Source organism: Oncorhynchus mykiss, chromosome 8 (assembly GCF_013265735.2).
Source record: "Oncorhynchus mykiss isolate Arlee chromosome 8, USDA_OmykA_1.1, whole genome shotgun sequence".
Taxonomy (NCBI): Eukaryota; Metazoa; Chordata; class Actinopteri; order Salmoniformes; family Salmonidae; genus Oncorhynchus; species Oncorhynchus mykiss.
This window is the reverse complement of record NC_048572.1, coordinates 29,947,489-29,972,225: the sequence shown is the minus strand read 5'-3', so window position 1 is coordinate 29,972,225 and position 24,737 is coordinate 29,947,489. Positions and strand designations below refer to the sequence as shown.

The window sequence follows — 24,737 nt, the reverse complement described above, 5'->3', positions numbered from 1 at the left end:
ATTCCAGACGGGCTGGAATGTTTCATGTGGGTACTTTTGATTGTAAATGGAAAGATGAGTAATGGCCCATCCTAAATGCCACATGGAGTTGACGTTAACTCAGATGGAGTGGATGAGGGATAGTGGACCCTACATACTCCAAGTAGTCTAGGCCTAACCTACTCCTGAGTGAGCACTGGAGTAGAGAGCTGCTAGTTATACTGCCTAATGGTTTTTATGGATCTAGGTACCTCCCGTGTATCCTCTTGATTCCAAAATCCCAAGTCTGACGGGGAGAATATCCTGGGAGTAAGCTCGCTAGAGAGTATGATATTTGACCCAGGTCTACAGGCTTGATGGTGGACATTGCATTCCATCCAATTATAGTGATGGACTCTGGCTGTTATTAAAAGTATTGGAACGTGTGACGTGGGACCTTGTGACATGTCTTGTCGGCTGTGGCATTCACTAGCATGAAATAATGTCAGGCAAGGTGGTCTGGAGACACTTGAAAAATCTGAAAGGGAGGAAGGAGTGTTTTCTTTCCCCTCCACTTCATTCTCAAATGTTCTCGCTGCGTAAGAGAGCAGAGCGTGGTGGAACGCTCTAGTAGTTCTGAGACGGTGACCCTTGACCTTTCAAGAGCAGCATACTGACTACACCTACTGACCTGCGGAGACGTGAGGAGGGACAAGTCAACAAGCTGAGTCACAGCATTAATATAAAAATAGCACGATCTCAGACCCATAGTCCTAATATTTTTTAGATATTAGAATCTGTGCCTTTCTTTGTTTCTTCCCATCTCTCATTCTCTTCCCACTATTTGTGTTGAGAAAGTCAATATGGCAGCATGGTTGCATGTCGTTCATCCAAAGCGCCCTGCCCTCCTGGTTATTTGGGGAGCGGCTGGGAGATGAGCGGTTTATTTGAAATACCAGGAGAGAAATGGGCCCAGCCATGTTAGGAACCAGGGCTAGAGAGAGAATGGAATGAAATTGGTTCAATTTAACAAGTCAGTTTGTTTGACCCTGTCTGTAGACCATGACTGTTTGATTCATATTTTATTTTAGTTTGTGCCATGGGAGCACATAATATTGTTATCGTTATGTACTCTGGTGAACTCCATGATATGTCATGCACAAGTACAGTGAATTGCCTTTCAACCTCAACTCAGTGCTGTAATCAATAACAATGTAATACTACAAATAAATGTGATGAGTGTTTTTACTACTTCAATATAACAGCCTGTTACATGCTCCTCGGTTGGTTTTATTATTCACATTTTCCTTGTATTTAATCCTTTTGATATTGAAGACTAGACTAAGACAACTTGTCAACCAGCAAAAAATATTTTTAATCTGTTGGATATCTGACAAAATCTAACAACAGGCCAATAACCTTTATTTAGCTGAACGGAAGAGTTGCATATCACTTTGGCCTGATGCAAGAGAGAAAATAAAAACATAATAGGAAATTATCCTTTTTCCAGGAAAGTTCATTCCCTAGCGGTCTGCATTTCTCTGAAAATGTCACAGTGCAGTTCAAATGCTATCCAGATGTCAAGCGGGCGGTCATTGGCAGAAAGCTCCAATATCTCACTATAGCAACAGCTATCTTGCATGTTTGTGTTTTTCCTAGGTTCTTCTAGCAAGGCACGGTTTTAACCTGGGTTCAAATACATGTGTATTTGAGTATCTGGTATTGAAAATATTTTGTGTGTATTGGGAGTATTTTCAAATACACAGCCCAAACAAATACTTTTTATTAGAGTATTTGACTGGTTATGTATAAAAACCAAGTAGTCTACCAATTGTATTTGAGACTATTTTAAAATACCTAGGTTAAGTGCAAGGGATGTATATGAGTAAGTGTATTTCCAAATGTATTAAAATATTCAACAACTTGTCTTTCCAATCAAATACATCGGAATGTATGTGAAACTAATTTAAATATTTGAAATAGTAGTTGAACCCAGGTCTGGTTGCATCTTCTGATTGTCTGAAAAGCCACATATCTGAAGGAAATATATATTGGTTTCAGGGTTGGGGTGTATTTCTGGAAATTCTTTACATGTTTATTTGGATCAGTTCAGTAGCAACATTAAATAGGACAACGAGAAGAAGAAAAATAAGGAGACAAATGTTTAATGTATCGCTGGAATGTAATTTACATTTGGGGCAAAACCAGATCACTTACGCTGTAGATACTTTTCAGAGAGAACGGTTCGGTAAAAACAGTCATGTCTGGTTTTCACATTATGGTTCCTATAGATTGATGCCATGTGACGATTAACACATTTCCTCACTTCCTTTATGTAGCTGGTTTGTTAATTAACATTTTTAAAAAGGCACACTAAAAAGATGCAGTATCACAACAAAGTTTAGCATTTTATGCCTTTGTACATGGATTACTCTTCTCATTTCTATACAGTATACACATTGTGCAACATTAAGGGATGCAGTATTTCCCATGTCTGAAGTTCGGTCTAGTTTCTAATCACCCTGGACCTGCAGGCTGATCTGTAATACAGTACCAGGACAATATCCAGGAGCCTCTAAGGAATCGTTTGAGAAATCAAATATCATATTGCAGTCCTCTCTCTCAAAGTTCTCATTGTCTTCATTTAGCTCTTAGTGTAAAAAAAACATGTCCCTTTTTTGTGTCTGGTATGAATAATCATGGATTTAAAGTTCACAAGAAACCGGGGTAGATTTATTTGCTAAATGTGATAAAACATTGATCGAGGAGATATTTCTTGGGGGGGGGGGGGGGGGCAGCTCCAGTTCATCTACAATTTAAACAAAAGTGTAAATCAACTTTCTTTCAGATACAGTACAGCTGACATTTAGCAACAGTTTCAACTCCCAATTAAATCTTTAGAATTAACAACGACCGAAATAGGATCATTTCCTAACAAAGTTTTGCTGCAATCAACCAGAATATCTCATATCTCACTGACACGTAATATTCCTTGACTGTCAGTATATTAATTGCAACGACAAAAAACACAGCAGAAATTGTGAAAACAGTCAAACGTGCGAAAAGGTTCAGAAAAAAAAAAAATACTGGCTTGCTGTAAAATATCTGAACAGTTCAATCCAGTTCCAGTTTTGATTTCACTGTGACTCCTCTCCTCTCTCCAACCAAACCACCACTGGCACCATCACAGTACTCTTTGATCTCCCCAGGCTAGGTTTGAGTTCATGTGTCCAGGCTACGGTTCTCCGGACTGGGTTGCTGGGAGGTGGGTTGGAGGTAGGTTTGACCAGACCCAGAACGATCCTGCAGGTGGATGGGTACCTCCTCTGGTCCTGTTCCCTTCTCGTTTTTGTCTCTCTTCTTACCTCTCCGGCCCTGGTGACATACCCCACTGCTACCCTTCGAACTGACCGTCTGCCCTCTGAAGAGCTGTGCCCGGCGCTGGCACAGCCCCACCTTACTGAGCAGGATAAAGACATCCCCCCTGAAGGCCTTGGTGAAGATGGCGTACAGGAAGGGATTGGCACAGGAGTTGAGAGGGTAGAAGAGCACCAGCAGGATCTTAGAGTTGGATACAGTGATGAGAGGCCGGTCCAGAACCGCCGACATGGCGTAAAACGAGATGGGCGCCATACACAGGAAGTCCGTGAAGATAAGGACGGCCATGCGTTTTGCGATGTTGGTGTCTTTGGAGCCGGACCGGTAGTGCGGGTTATGGACAGTGCAGTAGATCTTGATGTAACAGGCACAGATGACCAGAAATGCCAGGATGTTGAGGATAAGGACTGAGACAATGTACACCTGGGCCACGGTGGACTGGGTGTCCATGGGTAGGCAGATACTGACCTAGTTAAATAAAGATCAAATAAATCATCCATCAATCGTTACAAAACCGATTAGCCAGCCCACTGCTATGGCTACTCTTGCAGGTCTACGGGGTCCTAGGCTTACCATAGACTGGCTAATTGGTTTTGTAACAATCACTGAATCAATCAATTCATATTAAGAAATAGATAAATACTGACCTTCTGGTAACTACTAACCCCCACTAGGGGGAGCGTCGCTAGGAGGAGGCAGAACAACCATCCAGCCAGCATCACAGCAGCTGCATGGGGCAGACGCAACTTCCTGTCCAGCCTCATGGCGAACGTTATTGCATACCACCTCTCTAGCGTGATCACCGTTAGCGTATACACCGACAGTTCACTGGCAAACACGGTAAAGAACCCCGCTAACCCGCAGCCCGGCCCGGTCTGCCAGTCGATGGCGTGGTTGTAGTACTCTGCCCGGGTGTGAAGGTCCACAGAGGCGATGAGGAGGAGATATATCCCCATACAGAGGTCAGCAAAGGCCAGGTGACACATGAGGAAGCGGGAGACGGAGAGCTTGTAGTGAGAGGTGAGGAGGACTAGAAGTGCCACCATGTTGCCTACAACAGCCAGTAGGGACACGAACCACACAGACACCCGCAGAAAGCTGAAGCCCATGATGTCCTCGCACGGGTTGAACTCGTCCGGTGCAGGGGCGCAGGTCACCTCCTCGCCCTCCTCACAGACCACGTAGTCGTAGCGACTGTCGAAGTCCTGGCTGGTGTCCTCCTGGGGGTTCTGTAAGATAAGATTATCACAGACACAGAAATGTATCATTTTCCTTGATTTGTTATTTCCCCACCCAGTCAGCACGGGCAACACTGGTTGCTGACCAGTCTCTCTTTACCTTCAGTGTCTCCCCGAAGCCCACGTCATCATCCGGCTGGCCCCCGAAGTAAGCGTGGTAGTGGAGGCTGCTTTGGAAGTCTCTCCGGGGATCTCCCTGGGTGTCTCTGGACACCCCATCTCTGAAGCCCACCTCGCTGGGCTGCTGGTCAGCTGCATCCCCCATGGGATCCTCTTGGAGGGATGGGACTGTGAGGGGACCCACGGATCTCTTCTGGTGCCGGTCTGCTGCAGTGTCAGAGGCTGGGTCTATTTGAAGAGATGGGACTCTGAGGGGACCTACTGATCTCTTTTGATGCTGGTCGTAGAAAGCTGTCAGGTTGCAGATGATGTACTCAAGGTATCTGCAGTGTCAAAAGAGACTCATTGTAGAAAGTGTACTGTAGATCTATGAGTTTTTCTGTGAGTTTCACTTTCTGCTTTAAGAATAATTGAAGGTGAAATAATTTGTTTGAGTCTGTAATGAACATTGCAAGGTTGATCAAATGAAACTGTGAATGACGGTAGGTTCAAGTTGAGCGCAAACAAATAAATACAAAATAATTTAGCTTGAATCCTTTACTTCAAAATACCTCTTCATACACTCCTGGGTCCAGCTATCATATTATTTACATACCCAGGTAAAGAAAAACGGATTCATGTTGAGAGGCTTGTTGGTCTTCCTACAATAAGAGTGTTGACTGACAGCAATTAAAGCCACCTAATAAAAACGTTATAAACGCGTCAGAGTTGACTTCATCTCAGCCAACATCCACACTGAGCAATTACAGCTGTGCTATTCAACAGCCATTAATCATACTGTAACTGTACACAAGACAGAGCAATACACACTACAGTACACTTCCAGGGTTAGTAATGCACTCTATCATTTTATTTCCATTTACAAAACCATCAATGAAAGAGTTCACAGGTCTCTAGTTGTAACGGAGCCAAGCAGCATTGATTTACAAACTTCCAGACAAACAAATGTTGGAAGGACCAGTCAGTCAAAGGGAAATATGGTTGTGCTCTTGTTTATGTATATTTTTGGGGCAACGTTGCAGATGGTATGGCTCGAGTCCCTAGTGAGACACCATGGTAGAATTGCGAGAGGAAATGGTAGAATGATGATTTATTGGGAAAGATGGGTTGATCTGTGGCTGTCTGAACGGTGGAATTGATGAGTGTTGGAATAATTCTACACACAAGTGTACAGTAGAAATGTTTGAGGTCCTCCAATAAGGGGTGGAGATGGGATTGTTATGAGTTTCACAGTTTACGTTTTGTGGTTTGGTTTCATGCTGTTAGTGGTGTTAGTATGGATCCTGGTAGTTATGGGTGCGCTTGCATTCATGCCCGTCCAGGTCTCGGGTGGGGCTTGATTTTTCCAGCACTTGGAAAATAATTTTTGGCCTGGGGCCGGGCCTTGCCTTTACCGGCATCTCGGGGCTTGTGGGGTCGAGCGCACCCACTAACCAGAGCACCTACTGACCTGACCAGAGCACATACGGACCAGAGCACTCACTGACCTGACCAGAGCACCTACTGACCAGAGCACTACTTTCCCCTTTTCCACATTTTGTTATGTTATAGTACAGCCTTATTTTAAAATGTATTCAATAAATAAAATTAATCTTCAATCTACACACAATACCTCATAATGACAAAGTGAAAACAGGTTTTTACAAAAGTATATAAAAAAACAAAAGAAAACAGATATACCTTATTTACATAAGTATTCAGACCCTTTGCTACGAGACTCGAAATTGAGCTCAGGTGCATCATGTTTCCATTGATCACCCTTGAGATGTTTTTACAACTTCATTGGAGTCCACGTCTGGTAAATTAAATTGATTGGACATGATTTGGAAAGGAACACACCTGTCTATATAAGGTCCCACAGTTGACAGTGCATGTCAGAGCAAAAACAAAGCCATGAGGTCGAAGGAATTGTCCGTAGAGTGCATAAACAGGATTGTGTCGAGGCACAGATCTGGAGAAGGGTACCAAAACATTTCTGCAGCATTGAAGGTCCCCAGGAACACAGTGACCTCTATCATTCTTAAATAGAAGAAGTTTGGAACCAACAAGACTCTTCCTACAGCTGGCCGCCAGGCCAAACTGAGCAATCCCTTTGTCAGGGATGGGATGTTTTTCAGCGGTAAGGACTGGGAGACTAGTCAGGAGATGGATAAATGAATGGAGCCAAGTACAGAGAAATTCTTGATGAAAACCTTCTCCACAGCGTTCAGGAACTCAGACTGGGGTGAAGGTTCACCTTCCAACAGGACAACGGCCCTAAGCACACAGCCAAGACAACACAGGAGTGGCTTCAGGACAAAGTCCTTGAGTGGCCCAGCCAGAGCCCGGACTTGAACCCTGGAGAAACCTGAAAATAGCTGTGCAGTAACACTGCCCATCCAACCTGACAGAGCTTGAGAGGATCTGTAGAGAAGAATGGCAGAAACTCCCCAAATACAGGTGTGCCAAGCTTGTAGTGTCATATCCAAGAACACTCAATGCTCTGCCAAAGATGCTTCAAGAAAGTAAGTGTCTGAATACTTATGTAAATGTGATATTTCCATTTCCCCAAACATTTTGAAACCTGTTTTTGTTTGTCATTATATGGGGTATTGTGTATAGATTGATAAGGGAAAAACAATTTAATCCATATTAGAAAAAGGCTGCAACGTAGCAAAATGTGGAAAAAGTCAAGGGGTCTGAATACTTTCCGAATATATATACAAATATACATATATAGATATACACACACACACACACACACACACCACACACACACACACACAGTTGAAGTCGGAAGTTTACATACGCCTTAGCCAAATACATTTAAACTCAGTTTTTCACAATTCCTGACATTACATTCTCATAAAGATTCCCTGTCTTAGGTCAGTTAGGATCACCATTTTATTTTAAGAATGTGAAATGTCAGAATAATAGTAGAGAGAATGATTAATTTCAGCTTTTATTTCTTTCATCACAATCCCATTGAGTCAGAAGTTTACACACACTCAATTAGTATTTGGTAGCATTGCCTTTAAATTGTTTAACTTGGGTCAAACTTCCCACAAAAAGTTGGGTGAATTTTGGCCCAGTCCTCCTGACAGAGCTGGTGTAACCGAGTCAGGTTTGTAGGCCTCCTTGCTCGCACACGCTTTTTCAGTTGTGCCCACAGATTTTCTATGGGATTGAGGTCAGGCCTTTGTGATGACCACTCCAATACCATGACTTTGTTATCCATAAGCCATTTTGCCACAACTTTGGAAGTATGCTTGGGGTCATTGTCCATTTGGAAAACCCATTTGTGACCAAGCTTTAACTTCTTGACTGATGTCTTGAGATGTTGATTCAATATATCCACATAATTGTCCTACCTCACGATGCCATCTATTTTGTGAAATGCATCAGTTCCTCCTGAGGCAAAGCACCCCCACAACATGATGCTGCCACCCCTGTGCCTCACAGTTGGGGTGGTGTTCTTTGGCTTGCAAGCCTCCCCCTTTTTCCTCCAAACATAACGATGGTCATTACGGCCAAACAGTTCTATTTTTGTTTCATCATACCAGAGAACATTTCTCCAAAAAGTACGATCTTTGTCCCGATGTGCAGTTGCAAACCGCAGTCTGGCTTTTTTATGTCGGTTTTGGAGCAGTGGCTTCTTCCTTGCTGAGCGGCCTTTCAGGTTATGTCGATATAGGACTCTTTTTACTGTGGATATAGATACTTTTGTACCTGTTTCCTCCAACATCCTCACAGGGTCCTTTGCTGTTGTTCTGGGATTGATTTGCACTTTTCGCACCAAAGTACGTTCATCTCTAGGAGACAGAACACGTCTCCTTCCTGAGCGGTATGACGGCTGCGTGGTCCCATGGTGTTTATACTTACTATTGTTTGTACAGATGAACATGGGACCTTCAGGCATTTGGAAATTGCTCCCAAGGAAGAACCAGACTTGTGGAGGTCTACAATTGTGGAGGTCTTGGTTGATTTCTTTTGATTTTCCCATGATGTCAAGCAAAGATAGGCCTTGAAATACATCCACAGGTACACCTCCAATTGACTCAAATGATGTCAATTAGCCTATCAGAAGCTTCTAAAGCCATGACATAATTTCCCAAGCTGTTTAAAGGCACAGTAAACTTCTGACCCACTGGAATTGTGATCCAGTGAATTATAAGTTAAATAATCTGCCTGTAAAGAATTGTTGGAAAAATTACTTGTCTCATGCACAAAGTAGATGTCCTAACTGACTTGCCAAAATTCTAGTTTGTTAACAAGTAATTTGTGGAGTGGATGAAAAACGAGTTTTAATGACTCCAACCTAAGTGTATGTAAACCTCTGGCTTCAACTGTATATATAGTACACAATAAAAATAAATGTGTGAAACAACAGCTCAACAACAACACACACAAGATACATCCTTTTCACATCTCCAGAAAAACGTCATTGTCCACACAACATGGAAATGGCTTCACAATGATTGATATAAAAAAACAACAACATTAAAACATCATCTCACCCTCTCTTCTTCTTGAGGTTCTTGAAGCCACAGCACAGGGAGGGGTAGGTGAGGTCTGCGGTAACCAGGTGTTTGAAGGTTTTGATTGGCGGGAGCTTCTTCAGGTTCCAGGCGTTGCGGGCCATCAGCTCCCTGAGAGATTCCAGGCCTGCTGTGGGGAGGGATGACACCCCCGTCAGGGACACGTCACTGGGGAAAGGAACACAGGGAATACATGTGACAGCTGGAGGTAATACAGGGCTTCTAGAGGGTTCTTACAGAGTTCCGAACAGTTCAGAACAGTGAATATGGGAGACAGCTGGAGGTTAAACAGGGGTCATACAGAGTTCATACAGCTTTGGGTCACATAATATGTCACCTTGGGGGAACGTGTGTGTGCAGACGTGCTGTAATGGTATTTGGAATCATAGGCCATGGCACGGGCCATAGACATTACTATCATTAAAGCCTAACAACAGATGAAGCCTAGTGAAGATGTGGTTTTGTACTGTTTAGGACAGCAACATCTCCCCACTCTCTAATTGTTATGATATGCATGGCTACCCGTTTTGCGCATTCTCCAAATCTGGGATACACATTTTTGTCAAATGCCTATTTATTCCCCAATTGCGATCTTTCTGAAACAGAGCGCAAAATACAACGCCCACATCTTGTTCCCGCAAAAGAGTATCCACCATTCTTCCATCGCCTTTATCTAATTAAACATTCTGTTTTTCATTGTCCACGTTGCCATGCCAAAGACTGAACCTCACTGGGACATAAAGTCACAAATCAGTACAAGCTCACATCCATGGTTGCATCCCAAATGGCACCCTATTCCCTATATAGTGCACTACTTTTGACCGGAGCCCTGGTCAAAAGTAGTGCACTATACAGGGAATAGGGTGCCATTTGGGTATTCCATTTCTCCTTCAGCATCCTGTGTGACTGTATTATCAGCACATAGTGTAACCTACACTCCCCCTTCGAGGGGCCAAGTGGGGGACAAAACATTAACAAGATGTTTCCTCATCTAGTGTATCAGTGAAATGATCTGCTAAATGATTTAATAAGATAATAATAATAATAATAATAAACAGAAACACAAGCCAAACAATGCATAAAATTAAATCACACTTTCTCTCTTTTCCAGCGGCATCTGAGTATTTTTCTGTCACATTGGTTCTCTCTCTCTCTCTCTCGCTCTCTCTCTCTCTGGGGGAACGTTGAGCAACACTGGATAATAATAGTGTGTGTCGAAGACCTGCCGGCGGTCTGATTTTGTCATTGGGAGATGTTTAGGCCATGACCTCATGTGGATGACCTCACCACTCAGCCTCAGGACTAAGACATGTTCCAATACTTTAGAAATATGCATCCTTCCTTTTTCCCCCCTTGAGGTTAGCATAGAGATACGTGATTGAATGGGTATAAGCAAGTTAACAACCTTATTGCTTTCACCAATCCAACCAATTCAGGTCAGTGATTACTTCAAGGAACGTAGGAAGGAAGGCCGCATTTCTGAAGTACTGAACAAGGCTGGGGAACAGATTGACTTATTAAAAACGTATTAAAGAGGACACAGCGTTAGGAGTACTACGTCAGAAACCAGACAACAGAGGTAAGGTTTCTGCATCAAACTCCTCAGAAAGGGAAGGGGATATTTAATTCCACTATGACTCTCAAAACCGAGAAGGGAAGGAAAAGGTTTACGTTTCTATAACACTCACACACAATCTGCGTCTGATTTCCCAGTCAAAATCCCAGCTGTCGCTAAGCTATTTTCATGATTTCTGAACTGTGTTCCTCCCAGACATGTTTCTCACTCATTCTCCACTTTTATGGGAAAATAGAGAGGTACAAAAAGAAATAAACTTTGCCATGAATGAATTACGGAAGTTATGATTTGAACCCATTTGGCTTTGTAAAAATGATTGCTTTCTAGTAATTATTTAACATTTTTGGTACTTAAATCGTCTGATAATTTTGGACTCCAATATAAACTTTCTCTATAAAAGTTCCAAACCCAACTCACAAATTACATATCATTGCAAAACACTCTTGATTAATATCACATTATTGGAACATACTGTATCTCTCTGTTTAATAAGACAAATAACTGACATTTAAGACTGGAACGTAGGAACATTGGATGCATTTGTAGCATTCTTTCAAAGTAGTTTGAGCAACTCTAACTTCAGAATAGGAACTGAACATGTTGGGCAGTGCAGTGAGAGGTATTTCCTGTCCAGGGTTCACTTGAAAAAAAAAGGATGCTCATCTCTATATGACTTTCCTGGTTAAATAATAGATGAGTAATTACGCACAGAAGCATTGGGCCACTAACAGTGCCAGCAAACGTTCTTTCATCCATCTTGGTCAGATGCTTGTTCCTATGGAGGTACCTGGAGAGAAAACACACACACACGCAAACAAGAATGTAACCGGCACACTTCAATCACCATATTCATCCTGATAGCACGGAGACATGCTACAATATTTTCACTATCCCCATCACACCACGTTCTACTGTTTATGTACCCCGCTTCCTGGAGTAACACCGACTTCGGGACGACTCGGGTCTTATCCGGAGTGTTGTTTTAAATTAGCCGTCCCACCATCGGAGAAGGTACTTCAGAAACAGGCTGCACCTTTAAAATAGATATTGTAGAGTCTCTAAATCTAATTTTGATAATAAACGTGTGTGGGAGAGTGTTTGTCTTGGTGTTACAGCTCTGGGATCAGCTCTCGCTCTGAGAAAACACACATACACACCGATACACACACTCCCGGATCAGTTTTTTCTCTAAGCACGCTCTGTGCGTGCCAACCCAAACAGCAGTGTGGTAAGACTGACTACAGTGACTGCCCATTGGTCTAATTACAACTCCATAAGGACCAGCTAGGGTTTTACTAGAGGTGAATGGTTAAATTGAGGGGTGGGGGGGATGGGGTGGGGGTCAGAGCTATATTAATGTTTCATATCCTGATGGGAAAGCTAGAGAGAGGTGACAAAAAGGAGGGTGGCGGGGGGTGAAGTTTGGGGTTAAAGAGAAAACAGTAACAAAAGTAAGTAATCTTTACACGTCTCTATATAATATTGGGGTCGGAGTGGAGGAGGGGTGCATCAGGACAGTGTAGTGACACAGAAAGCAATGATTGTTTTTTTACTTTTCAATTTGAAACTTCATTCATCCAGGTTAGTCTCAGTAAGATGACATCTAGATACAAAATAAGACTTTTTGTTCCCTTATGGGGAAATACATTTCCTTTGGTGCTTTGATGCAGACTTCCTGAAATTGTCTTCTTAAAATATATATATATATTTTTTTAAATCAGGAGAACTAGGGCTTCCTAATCAAGGCTGAGGTTAACCTCTCTTAGCACGTCTGGGAGAACCAGTTCAGATGGAACCGTGATCCTACTGCTTGTGTAGCGTAGTGTAATTTTGAGTAAGGAAATATTCATTCCAGATGTAAAAAAAATAAAAGAAGTTTAATCCAGTCAAAATACTAAGTAACTTAATTTTGTTGAAATGAAGGGGTCTGAAATGACTGATTGTTAAGCCAGAGTGAAAGATATCATAACTGTAACAACATAGAGAACCGTACCTCCAGTACTTCTCTATGAGAAGACTCTTCCTCTAAGGCAGTCCAAAGCACTGTTACAATCCATTTATACTGTAATTGGTTCCAACAGCAAGAGGTCAACAACACTACAACATTACAAGAATCCTTGCTGCTTCAGTGCTTTGTCCTGCATGGCTTTGGGTCAGCAGGGTCAAGCAGAGAGTTGCATGTGGCTACTAATACAGTATTTCATTTTCTATGCTATTATTTTCTATACCATTCTATTCTATTATTTTCTATACCATTCTATTCTATTATTTTCTATACCATTCTATTCTATTATTTTCTATACCATTCTATTCTATTATTTTCTATACATTCTATTCTGTTATTTTCTATACCATTCTATTCTGTTATTTTCTATACCATTCTATTCTGTTATTTTCTATTCTATTCTGTTATTTTCTATTCTATTCTGTTATTTTCTATACTATACCATTCTATTCTGTTTTTTTCTATTCTATACCATTCTATTCTGTTATTTTCTATTCTATACCATTCTATTCTATTATTTTGTGTTAATGAAAAAAGCAAAATAACTTACACAGCATCCAGTTTGGTCCCGTTGAAAGCATGATGTTGAATGTCGGTGAAGCCATTACTGTACAACATCCTGGAAGAGAATAAACACATCAGAAAACATTCATAGCAGTAACATTTACTGAAGTCAAAACTGTTATTTTATGCACCAACCCACTGACTAACTTTGAATCTGTCTGGTTGTACAGGTCCTATTAAAATCAGTAATGCCAATTCCAGCTGTTGAATAACATGTATATTTTTTGTGCTGAGGATTTGCCTGTGTATGCAATTCAGTGACCAAAATCACTACAACATTTTCTGTAAAATATTTCACTGTTATGTTCTCCCCAACAAAATGTAACCACTTCGATCGATGTATTGGTTAGTTGTGTCCTGAATCAGTTTGTCAATGTGACCATGGCTTTGGCATCTAATGTAATGGTCTTTTCTCACTAACAGACATTTGTGAGAACATCTCTGTGCTGGTCACAGCACTCTCAGACTGCAAGCAAGGGTAATGTAATGGCCTATAGTCCACAGTGAAGACACCAGTGAAGCTGTAGAGCTATGGCTGTGTACTCACACTGTCAGCACTTGGTTGGTAATACCGCGGAATGAGTTTGCTGGGACCTCAGATATGTAGGGATGATCAGCTATTTCACTGAGGAGATACAAGAGGAAATTAGGTGGTGTTGCAAATACACTACCGGTCAAAAGTTTTAGGACACCTACAAGGGTTTTTCTTTATTTTTACTATTTTTCTACATTGTAGAATAATAGTTAAGACATCAAAACTATGAAATAACATATAGGGGATCATGTAGTAATCAAAAAAGTGTTAAACAAATCAAAATATATTTTATATTTGAGATTCTTCAAGGTATCCACCCTTTGCCTTGACGACAGCTTTGCACACTCTTGGCATTCTCTCAACCAGCTTCACCTGGAATGCTTTTCTGTTGTTTTGTTGGCTGCTTTTCCTTCACTCTGCGGTCCGACTGATCCCAAACCATCTCAATTGGGTTGAGGTCGGGGGATTGTGGAGACCAGGTCTTCTGATGCAGCACTCCATCACTCTCTTTCTTGATAAAATAGCCCTTACACAGCCTGGAGGAGTGTAGGGTCATTGTCCTGTTGAAAAACAAATGGTAGTCCCACTAAGCCCGAACTAGATTGGATGGGTTATCACTGCAGAATGCTGTGGTAGCCATGCTGGTTAAGTATGCCTTGAATTTTAAAGAAATCACAGACGGTGTCACCAGCAAAGCACCCCCACAACATAACACCTCCTCCTCCATGCTTTATAGTGGGAAATACACATGCGGAGATCATCGCGTCTCACATAGACACGGCGGTTGTAATCAAAATTTGGACTCCAGACCAAAGGACAATTGTCCATTTGTCTAATGTCCATTGCTTGTGTTTCTTGGCCAAAGCAAGGCTCTTCTTATTATTGGTGTCCTTTAGTAGTGTTTTCTTTGCAGCAATTCGACCACGGAGGCCTGATTCACACAGTCTCCTCCGAACAGTCGATGTTGGGATGTGTCTTTTACTTGAACTCTGAAGAATTTATTTGGTCTGCAATTTCTGAGACTGGTAACTCCAATGAACTTATCCTCTGCAGCAGAGGTAACGCTGGGTCTTCCATTCCTGTGGCAGTCCTCATGAGAGCCAGTTTCATCATAGCGATTGATGTTTTTTGCAACTGCACTTGAAGAAACTTTCAAAGAAATGTTCCATATTGGCTGACCTTCATGTCTTAAAGTAATGATGGACTGCTGTTTCTCTTGACTTATTTGAGCTGTTCTCACGATAATATGGACTTGGTCTTTCACCAAATAGGGCTATCTTCTGTATACCACCCCTACCTTGTCACAACACAACTGACTGGCTCAAATGCATTAAAAAGGAAAGAAATCCCACAAATGAACTTTTAAGAAGGCACACATGTTAATTAAGATGCATTCCAGGTGACTACCTCAAAGCTGGTTGAGAGAATGCCAAGAGTGTGCAAAGCTGTCATCAAGGCAAAGGGTGGCTATTTAAAGAATTTCAAATATATTTCGATTTTGTTAACACTTTTTTGGTTACTACAGGGTTACTACATGATTCCATGTGCTATTTCATAGTTCTGAGGTCTTCACTATTATTCTACAATTTAGAAAATAGTAAAAAAATAAAGAAAAACCCTAGAATGAGTAGGTGTTCTAAAACTATTGACTGGTGATGTATATAAAACCTCGTCTGAGAGTAGAAAAAAAGGAATGGAATGCCACAGAATGGAAAATAGCTAAGTATATCTCCTAGCACTATAGTAACCCCTGGCATTAGACGACAGGCGAGACATAATGGATTGGAAAATCCTTACTATAAATAAGACAACTCTTTAGAGAGGACATGATGATGCTTCTACACTCCCCTACATATGTGTTTTGGACAGTATAGCTACATTCCTTAATTTGGCTCTAAACCCCAGAATTTTGGATTTGAGACCAAATGCTTTATATGAGGTGACAGTACATATTTTCACCTTTTTTTAAAGGGTATTTTTATACTTATCTGTTTAACTGTTTTGAAATGAAAGCACTTTATGTATATAGTGTCATGAGTATTTGAACAAATTCACTTCTAGTTTATTACATTTAGACAAAAGTTTAGTAAATGGTCCCATATTCCTAGCACGCAATGACTACATCAAGCTTGTGACTCTACAAACTTGTGGGATGCATTTCGGATTAGGTGGTGCCCAATTTCAAATGAATGGTAAATAACGTAGCGTGTTATTTTGGAATCACTTTTATTGTAAATAAGAATATTTCTATTTCTAAATACTTCTACATTAATGTGGATGCTACCATGACTATGGATAATCATGAAGGAATCGTGAATAATGATGAATGAGAAAGTTAAAGATGCAATCATTTTTCATTTAACTGATCATGCCCCCTTTGGGTGGGGTATGATATTTATGCCACTGTAACCTATTCACTCATCATTATTCACAATTCACTCATGACACATATGTGTTCAGAAACATGTTATATTCTTATTTACCCACAACGTGACTCCAAAATGACACAATACAACATTTACCATTGATTTCTTTTGGGCACAACATAATCTGAAACACAACCAAAACAAACTGCAAATGCATCCAACAGGTTTGTAGAGTCACAAACGTTTGACAAAATGTGATACACTTACAGTGTATTTGTCCAAATACTTATGACACCTTCAAATGGGAGGACTAGATACATAAAGTGCCTTCATTTCTAAATCGATTAAACCGATATGTATGAAAATACCATTAAAAAAAAAAAAGTGACATTCTGTACTGTCCCCTCAAATGCTATTTTGTATAGAGTACAGAGCTTAATTAAAAGTTGTAGCTTCACTGTCCAAATAAATACGGAAAGGAGTGTGTGTGTGATGTCAGTCTCATAAAAGAGATTTAAACCTCAATCGACTTACGGATAAAAATGCCATTATTTTCCACATTTAGTATGACAAATGAGTGAGGTATTGAATGGAATACTGGAATGTATAGAAATACTACTGAAATATGGAATGTTAGACAGTACCTACTTGAGTATAGTGCTAACAAAGGTAGTGTGTATTAGTAATGTAGTTTGCTTACAGTATAAAGTTCATATCATCTGAGTGGATGTTGGTGAGATCAGGAAAGAGGGTGAGGCCAGTATTGAAAATACCCCTAGAAGGAACCAAGAGAGAGATGGTTAGATAGCTGGCAGGCGATGACCAAGCAGACTATCCCAATCAAAACCAAGAGAGAGATGGAAAGATAGCTGGCAGTGACCAAGCAGACTCCCTCACCAATCAAGCAACCAGAGTATAAAATATAACATGACAGTGCCAGTACTGGCATATACAATAGGAACCTTTTAAGTTGAATAGATTGGAAATAATTGCTCAATTATTGCCAAAGCCAAATATTTCAAGACAAGTCTCATCTATTGTATCTTGTGTTAAAGTAACGTTGTCAGTTTTTCACTTACATTAACGTTTTCAAAGCCAAGATGGTTTTGATTTTGAAAAAAGATGCTTATAATAAACATAGGATTTCTAAATGAGCTCACAGGTATTTCAGGTTTGGAAGGTTCTTAAATGCTTCTGGGTCGATGTACGACAGACTCTTTGCGTTCCGGATCTCTCTGAAATGGAAAACACAACTGCACCTTAAAAATTACAGTAAACATGATGTTTTCCAGTTTGAAATGTACTTCTGTGTATCCTAGGATTAAGTGCTCATACATCCTTTGCTTTGCTTAGTAATTTGACATTCCTGTGTCACTGAACATACAGGACATGTTGTGTAGTATATAGGGTTGTATTCATCCCCGCTAGTCCTTTACAGTTTCCTTTCATGTTCTCTAAAAGTCAAGTACGTGCTTTAGGTTCACTGACACACACACACACACACATCAAATCAAATCAAATCAGTCACATGCTTCGTAAAACAACAGGTGTAGACTAACAGTCAAACGTTTACTTACATGCACACTCACACACCCTAAACCCCTCCCCCCCACACACCCTAAGAACCCCCCCCCCACACACACACACACACATACACACACACACACACACACACACACACACACGCACACAGAGTGCTGACAGACGAGGGCAAGGTGCATGTCTGTCTATCGGAAAGACCAGGAGGAAAATCTCCAGAGTCTCCACATACATCCAACCCTGGAAGTCAAGGTTCAATTAACGTTTCATTCGTGTGTTGACTCTGGTGCACCCATCGGCCAAAGAGAGGGCCAAGGGGGGCTCTCCTCTTTGCTTGTCTAACCCATGTGGTGTGGATGAAAGCTGGGGAACGTGTGATCCTAGCCCTCTTTCACACACCTAGGTAACCGCAATCAGCACCTTAGCCAACATGTTCTGACCACTGAGAGTCTGAGCCACTGTGTGTGTGCAGTGAACAGCTTACCTTCCAACCTCCACCCCAATTCGTCCTCCACTACCTCCCTCCCTCCCTGCCTCTCAGTCCCTGAGTTGGTGTGTCTGTGTGCAGTGAACTGCTACCCTACACCCTTCTACCCCATCCCACTCTCCACCTCCTCCCTCCCTCTCAGAGCCTGTCACAGTGGGGACTGTGCTGATGGACATCAATGGAATACGAGATAAGGGGAAAGTCAGTGTTCTGTACTATTGTGATGAAGCAGCTTGATTAGTCTTGACGCAAAGCAAATAAATGACCTCATCCCATGCAACTTAGCGGTCAGACCTTAGAGAGAACATACATCAGACGCACATATAGAGACGACTAAGGCCATTACGCAAACCAACTTGCTGTTTATGAGACGCCTCTACAGCAGCTCAGGCATGGATAGGAAACCCACATCGACTGTTGGCTGTCCCTCTCTCCTAACATCCCCAGTTGCACGCTGTTACGTCTGTCTGTTTAGACGCAGACCTAGCGATGATGGACAGGAGACCGATACTCTATGTATCAATTATTCTCTCCAACGTCATTATGTCAGAAGGCACTTCGCTAAAGTGCTGCCCCAGAGTAAGATGGGACGGCAAAAGCCACGCTCTTCAGATGTCATGAAATGTTGTCGTCAACCGTAACTGTTATGGAAACGCTGTTGGGTAAACAGTTCTAGAATATCTGTTGACCGTGTATGCATATGCTGGCGCTCGCAATGGTTTGCGGCATGGAAGGGGAGAACACTATTTACGATCCTGAAAATAACAAGGCAAATTCATCTAACTTCTTCACCATAATGTGTTTAATAAGAGTCATTATTAGAAGAAAAAAAATACTCCCCTCCATATGTATTTGGACAGTGAAGCAAAACATTTTGTGAAGCTCCAACGTTTTGGATTTGTGCTAGAATGTTTCATATGAGGCTACAGTACAGAATGTCACCTTTTATTTGAGGGCATTTTCATGACTTCTTCAAATGGGGGGACTAGATCTAGAAAGTGCTTTCGCTTCTAAACATTAAAACAGATTTGTATGACAATAGCGTCAAATTAAAAAGGTGACATTATGTACTGTCGCCTCATATGAAACATTCTAGCTCAAACCTAAAATGCTGGAGTATAGAGACAAATTATTTTTATCTTCACTGTCCAAATACATATGGAAGGGAGTGTACATATCCTCTACTCACATGTGGGTAATTTTCTTTAGATTGTAGAAGGAATGCCTCTCAAGTCCTGCCAGTGTTACGTCCACTGATATGTATCTGAAAGGAATAAACCATCATACTTTCATATAGGGATTTTCAACATACAGAAAGACATACGGGATCTTTGTAAAAATAGATCTTTAATTTTATTACTTTTTCCTCCACATTCTTTACACATATGGTTTTACTGTGTAACATTTGATCAAAAACAATTAAAAAAGGTATTGTGCAAGCATTCCAATTATTATACAACATGTGATTTACTGTCATCTACACTCCTTTCCGTAGTTATTTGGACAGTGAAGATCAACTTTGTATACTCCGCCATTTTGGATTTGAGATCAAATGAGGCGACAGTACAGAATGTCACCTTTCATTTGAGGCTATTTTCATACATATCGGTTGTACTTTTTAGAAATGAAATCACTTTATGCATCTTTGAAGATGTTTTTTTTCATAAGTATTTGGATAAATTCACTTATTTGTGTATTAAAGTAGTAAAAAGGATAGTATTTGGTCCCATATTCCTAGCACGCAACAACGACAGTGCATTCTGAAAGTATTCAGACCCCTTGACCTTTTCCACATTTTGTTAAGTTAAGCCTTATTATAACAAAAACATTTATTTTTTTAAATCCCTCAATCTACAGACAATGCTGCATAATGACAAAGCAAAAACAGGTTATCAATTTTAGAAAATGTATATACAAACCCCCCGTAAATATCACATTTAAATAAGTATGGCTCTGGCTGGCCCACTCAAGGACATTGAGACTTGTCCCGAAGCCACTCCTGCATTGTCTTGGCTGTGTGCTTAGGGTCGTTGTCCTGTTGAAAGGTGACCCTTCGCCCCAGTCTAAGGTCCTGGGCGCTCTGGAGCAGGTTTTCATCAAGGATCTCCCTGTACTTTGCTCCGTTCATCTTTCCCTCGATCCTGACTAGTCTCCCTGTGCCTGCTGACGAAAAACATCCCCACAGCATGATGCTGCCACCACCATGCTTCACCGTAGGGGTGGTGACAGGTTTCCTCCAGATCTGACGCTTGGCATTCAGACCAAAGTGTTCGATCTTGGTTTAATCAGACCAGAGAGAATCTTGTTTCTCATGGTCTGAGGTCCTTTAGGTCCCTTTTGGCAAACTCCAAGTGCGCTATCATGTCCCTTTCCCTAAGGAGTGGCTTCCATCTGGCCACTCTACTGTACCATAAAGGCTTGATTGTTGGAGTGCTGCAGAGATGGTTGTCCTTCTGGAAGGTTCTCCCATCTCCACAGAGGAACTCTGGAGCTCTGTCAGAGTGACCATCGGGTTCTTGGTCACCTCCTTGTTCAGTTTGGACAGGTGGCCAGCTCTAGGAAGAGTATTGGGGGTTCCAAACTTCTTCGATTTAAGAATGATGGAGGTCACTGTGTTCTTGGGGACCTTCAATGCTGCAGAAATGTTTTGGTACCCTTCCCCAGATCTGTGCCTCGACACAATCCTGTCTCGGATCTCTATGGACAGTTCTTTTGACCTCATGGCTTGGTTTTTACTCTGACACGCACTGTCAACTGTGGGACCTTATATAGACAGGTGTGTGCCTTTCCAACTCATGTCCAATCACTTGAATTTACCACAGGTGAACTCCAATCAAGTTGTAGAAACATATTAAAGATGATCAATGGAAACAGGATGCACCTGAGCTCAATTTCGCGTCTCATAGCAAAGGGTCTGAATACTTATGTAAATAAAGTATTTCTGGTTTATATTTTTGTTATAAATGTACACATTTAAAAAGTAATCTGTTTTCATTTTGTCATTATGGGGTATTGTAGATTGACGAAGAAAGAATATAATTTAATCTATTTTAGAATAAGGCTGTAACGTAACAAAATGTGGAAAAAAGGGATCTGAATACCTTCGAAAGGCACTGTACATCAAGCTTGTGACTCTACAAACGTGATGGATGCATTTGCAGTTTGTTTTGTTTGTGCTTTGGATTACGTTGTGCCCAATAGGAACTGACTGGTGAATAATCTAGTGTCATCTTGGAGTAACTTTTATTGTAAAAAAAGAAAATGTTTCTGAACACCTCTACATTAAATGTGGATGTTACCATGATTATGGATAATCATGAATGAATCGCAAATAATGATTAGTGAGACATTTACAGAGGAACAAACATCATACTGCCAAATCAAATTCTAACATCTCACCATTACCAATAACAGGAGAGGCTAGCATTTTTGTGGGGGTATGATCTTCAATGTGGGGGTATGATCCATCATCATGGTAGCATCCACATTACTGTAGAAGTGTTCAGAAACATTATTTTCTTACCCTCAAATAAAAAAGGTGAGATTCTGTACTGTTGCCTCAATTGAAACATTCAAAAGTATAAACCCAACGTAAAAAATATGTTAGCTTCACTGTCCAAATAAATACGGAGGGGCGTGTACCTGAACCACTGTGAGAAGTAAAGCTACTAGACTAATGATCCTCAATCCAAAGCCAAGCTTTAGCCTCAGTCCTATAGTCTTAACCACCCACCTCTCCCAATGCCTTGAAATGTATGGGTAATTTAACAGGTATGCATGCACCCTACATATCCATTACCCAGTCATCAGTACCACTGCTTTCATTTGTTATTACTGACTAACTACTGTGTAGGTCGTGTGTAGTCTAATGGCATATAAAACAAACAGACTGAGATTATGAATCTATATCAGAAATGGAATGAGTCTCTTCATTGTGAGAAAGCAGGGTTGGTATTCTAAGTGCAGTGCACTAGACTAGAATTGCTCCTGATTGCTAATAAATACTATTTACATGCGGCTAAATTAAAGGGGGTTAAACAAGTACTTCCGATCTAGACTGTCAAGACTACAGGTTAAAAAGGGTCTCTTTTCCAGTATTCTGTGGCAGGTTGAAGCTTATTGTCATGGGTCGTGTCCTGGTGGCAGAACTGGGCAGCTGCCAAGTCAAAATTGTAGTAAAACTGTATGATATATATTTATTTTTTAACTTTTTGATCTTCATTTAAGGTTAGGCATTAGGGTTAGCAGTGTGGTTAAGGTTAGGCTTAAAATCAGATTTGATTACTTTCTGGCTGTGCCAGCTAGCAACCACTCCGCAGAGCTGCCCCCAGAACAAGATTGATGACGAAAACCGCTAACCTGCTATTCTGTTGGGCAATATAGAGGTGTGCTGGGTGAGACTGGGGAAAAAAATCTCCTTTTGCACTCTCTCGCTCTTATTTCCTCATGTAGGACTTGGACACAGCCACCGGCCTCAGGCTGGGATCAAGGCCTAGCTCGTGTATATTTTCAGTGAAGTTGTCAAAAAGAACTCAATTTCAAATTTCAACATTTTGGCTTGGTGATACCCGTTTCCACCTTCTTCTACTGAGTTTATATTTTACCACATCATCTAAGCCGTTCCCTGAACGAGGCACCAATCGGTACAGCGACTCCACTGGAATACCTTGCCGATGCCTAGGCCCTTGCGGTGGGAATGCTGACATTCCTATTCTAGGACCGCATTAGCTCTTCCAACTGTGATTAGCAGACAGCGGTGATACTAAACAGAGAACAGATCATCTGCACAAGTGGAGGAGAAGAGAGAGAGAGAGAGATTTTTTGGGGGGGAGGGGGGGGGGAAACGGAGAGCGAGAGGAGGCTTGAAAAAAGGCTTCGATCTCTGATCCCAATTTTTGGGATCAGAGGGAGGATAATAGACAGGTGGATGATGTGGAGTCGGGATATTAAGAATTTAAATAGCTTTGTGGCTTAATGAGGTGAGAATTTGTGATGATGATCAGAGAGATAGAAAGAGAGGGACAAGGAAGGACGGAACGGTGAAAAGAGACTGTTTGTGCCGATGGTGATTCACTCACATCCTTGAGATGTTGACCAGGTTGGAGAAAACATCTCCTGGCACTGATGTCAGACGCGTCTCCAGAAGCCATCTGGAAGAGACAGAGGAGTACTGATCAATGTAAAGTTTACAGATCCATGTAGAATTGACAGATCCAACACAATCAAACACTCAAATCGTGCAAAAAGTATTTCGGTAGATTTGGTTCATTTTTGTGTTGCTTAATTCGTGTGAAAATACACCTGTTTTGGTGCGACAGAACTCATAGGAAAAGACACAAATATTTGTGCAACCGTATTCATAGGAAAATACTGGATACTGGTGCATGTTGTATTTAATGAGGGTTGTCAGATTGGAGTAAAAAGTAGTATGTCTTTGTGTGGTATTGGAGGTTTTTGATTGGGGAACAGGCATACATTTTCATGATGGGAAATTGTTCATCAATAAATATGGGTAAACAGAAGACCTGCAAAACAAATGCAGTTAAACAGGTTCATGTAAAATAATGAATTCTGTTGGCTTACACTTATGGCACTTCCTAGGCCATTTCATGATGTTTATTACGTTCGTGCCAATCATGTTATATACTTACAGTGGGCTATTGTAACAAGACATATGCCAGCATTGTAGGACTACTGCCTCTGTCCAGAGGAATACTAGGCTTTCTGAGCAATGGCCGTTAGAGATCACTTTGCCACAGATGAGCCCTGGTTAGAGTCCCTGTTGCAGCTTTCACTTTCTTCTACGACATTGTTGGCAGCGTTCAGATCACGTCCAGCTTACGTCTAGTTATGTGATCTAGTGGAGGGAAGCGTTCTGTGTTTCAACATTGTGTTGGGTTATTCTTACCAGTGTGGACCCAAAACAAACACCTTCTACACATTTACAAACTACCTGTTTAAAGTGTTATTACAACCACGGTGTTCTGTTGTTACTGAACCGTATACATCTAATAACCTGAGAGTGATCCACATTATATGGGTAGACAAATAATGGAAGTGTGTTATGCAGCAAAACAGAATGAGTAAAAATGACAAAAGAGGGCCTCCCGGGTGGCGCAGTGGTTGTACTGTACTGCAGCGCCAGCTGTGCCACCGCCCAGGCTCTGTCGTAACCGGCCGCGACCGGGAGGTCCGTGGGGCGACGCACAATTAGCCTAGCGTTGTCCGGGTTAGGCAGGGTTTGGCCGGTAGAGAAATCCTTGTCTCATCACGCACCAGCGACTCCTGTGGCGGGCCGGGCATAGTGCGCGCTAACCAAGGTTGCCAGGTGCGGCTGGCTTCCGGGTTGGATGGCGCTGTGTTAAGAAGCAGTGCGGCTTGGTTGGGTTGTGTATCGGAGGATGCATGACTTTCAACCTTCGTGTCTCCCGAGCCCGTACGGGAGTTTTAGCGA

General features: G+C 41.5%; 1 protein-coding gene across 1 annotated transcript in view; it reads right to left on the bottom strand.

Moving 5' to 3' along the window:
• Positions 1 to 2,104: 2,104 nt before the first annotated feature.
• LOC110529762 (thyrotropin receptor) overlaps positions 2,105 to 24,737 on the bottom strand; it is a 31,013-nt gene continuing 8,380 nt past the window's right edge. The window contains exons 2-12 of the mRNA XM_021612271.2: positions 23,362 to 23,433; positions 19,473 to 19,547; positions 17,418 to 17,492; positions 16,958 to 17,032; positions 13,904 to 13,981; positions 13,343 to 13,411; positions 11,497 to 11,574; positions 9,191 to 9,379; positions 4,675 to 5,017; positions 3,984 to 4,565; positions 2,105 to 3,804 (exon numbers count right to left, since the gene is read on the bottom strand). Of these exons, the coding sequence (XP_021467946.2) occupies positions 3,181 to 3,804; positions 3,984 to 4,565; positions 4,675 to 5,017; positions 9,191 to 9,379; positions 11,497 to 11,574; positions 13,343 to 13,411; positions 13,904 to 13,981; positions 16,958 to 17,032; positions 17,418 to 17,492; positions 19,473 to 19,547; positions 23,362 to 23,433 (2,260 nt within the window). The 3' untranslated portion in view covers positions 2,105 to 3,180. The remainder of the gene's footprint in view (positions 3,805 to 3,983; positions 4,566 to 4,674; positions 5,018 to 9,190; positions 9,380 to 11,496; positions 11,575 to 13,342; positions 13,412 to 13,903; positions 13,982 to 16,957; positions 17,033 to 17,417; positions 17,493 to 19,472; positions 19,548 to 23,361; positions 23,434 to 24,737) is intronic.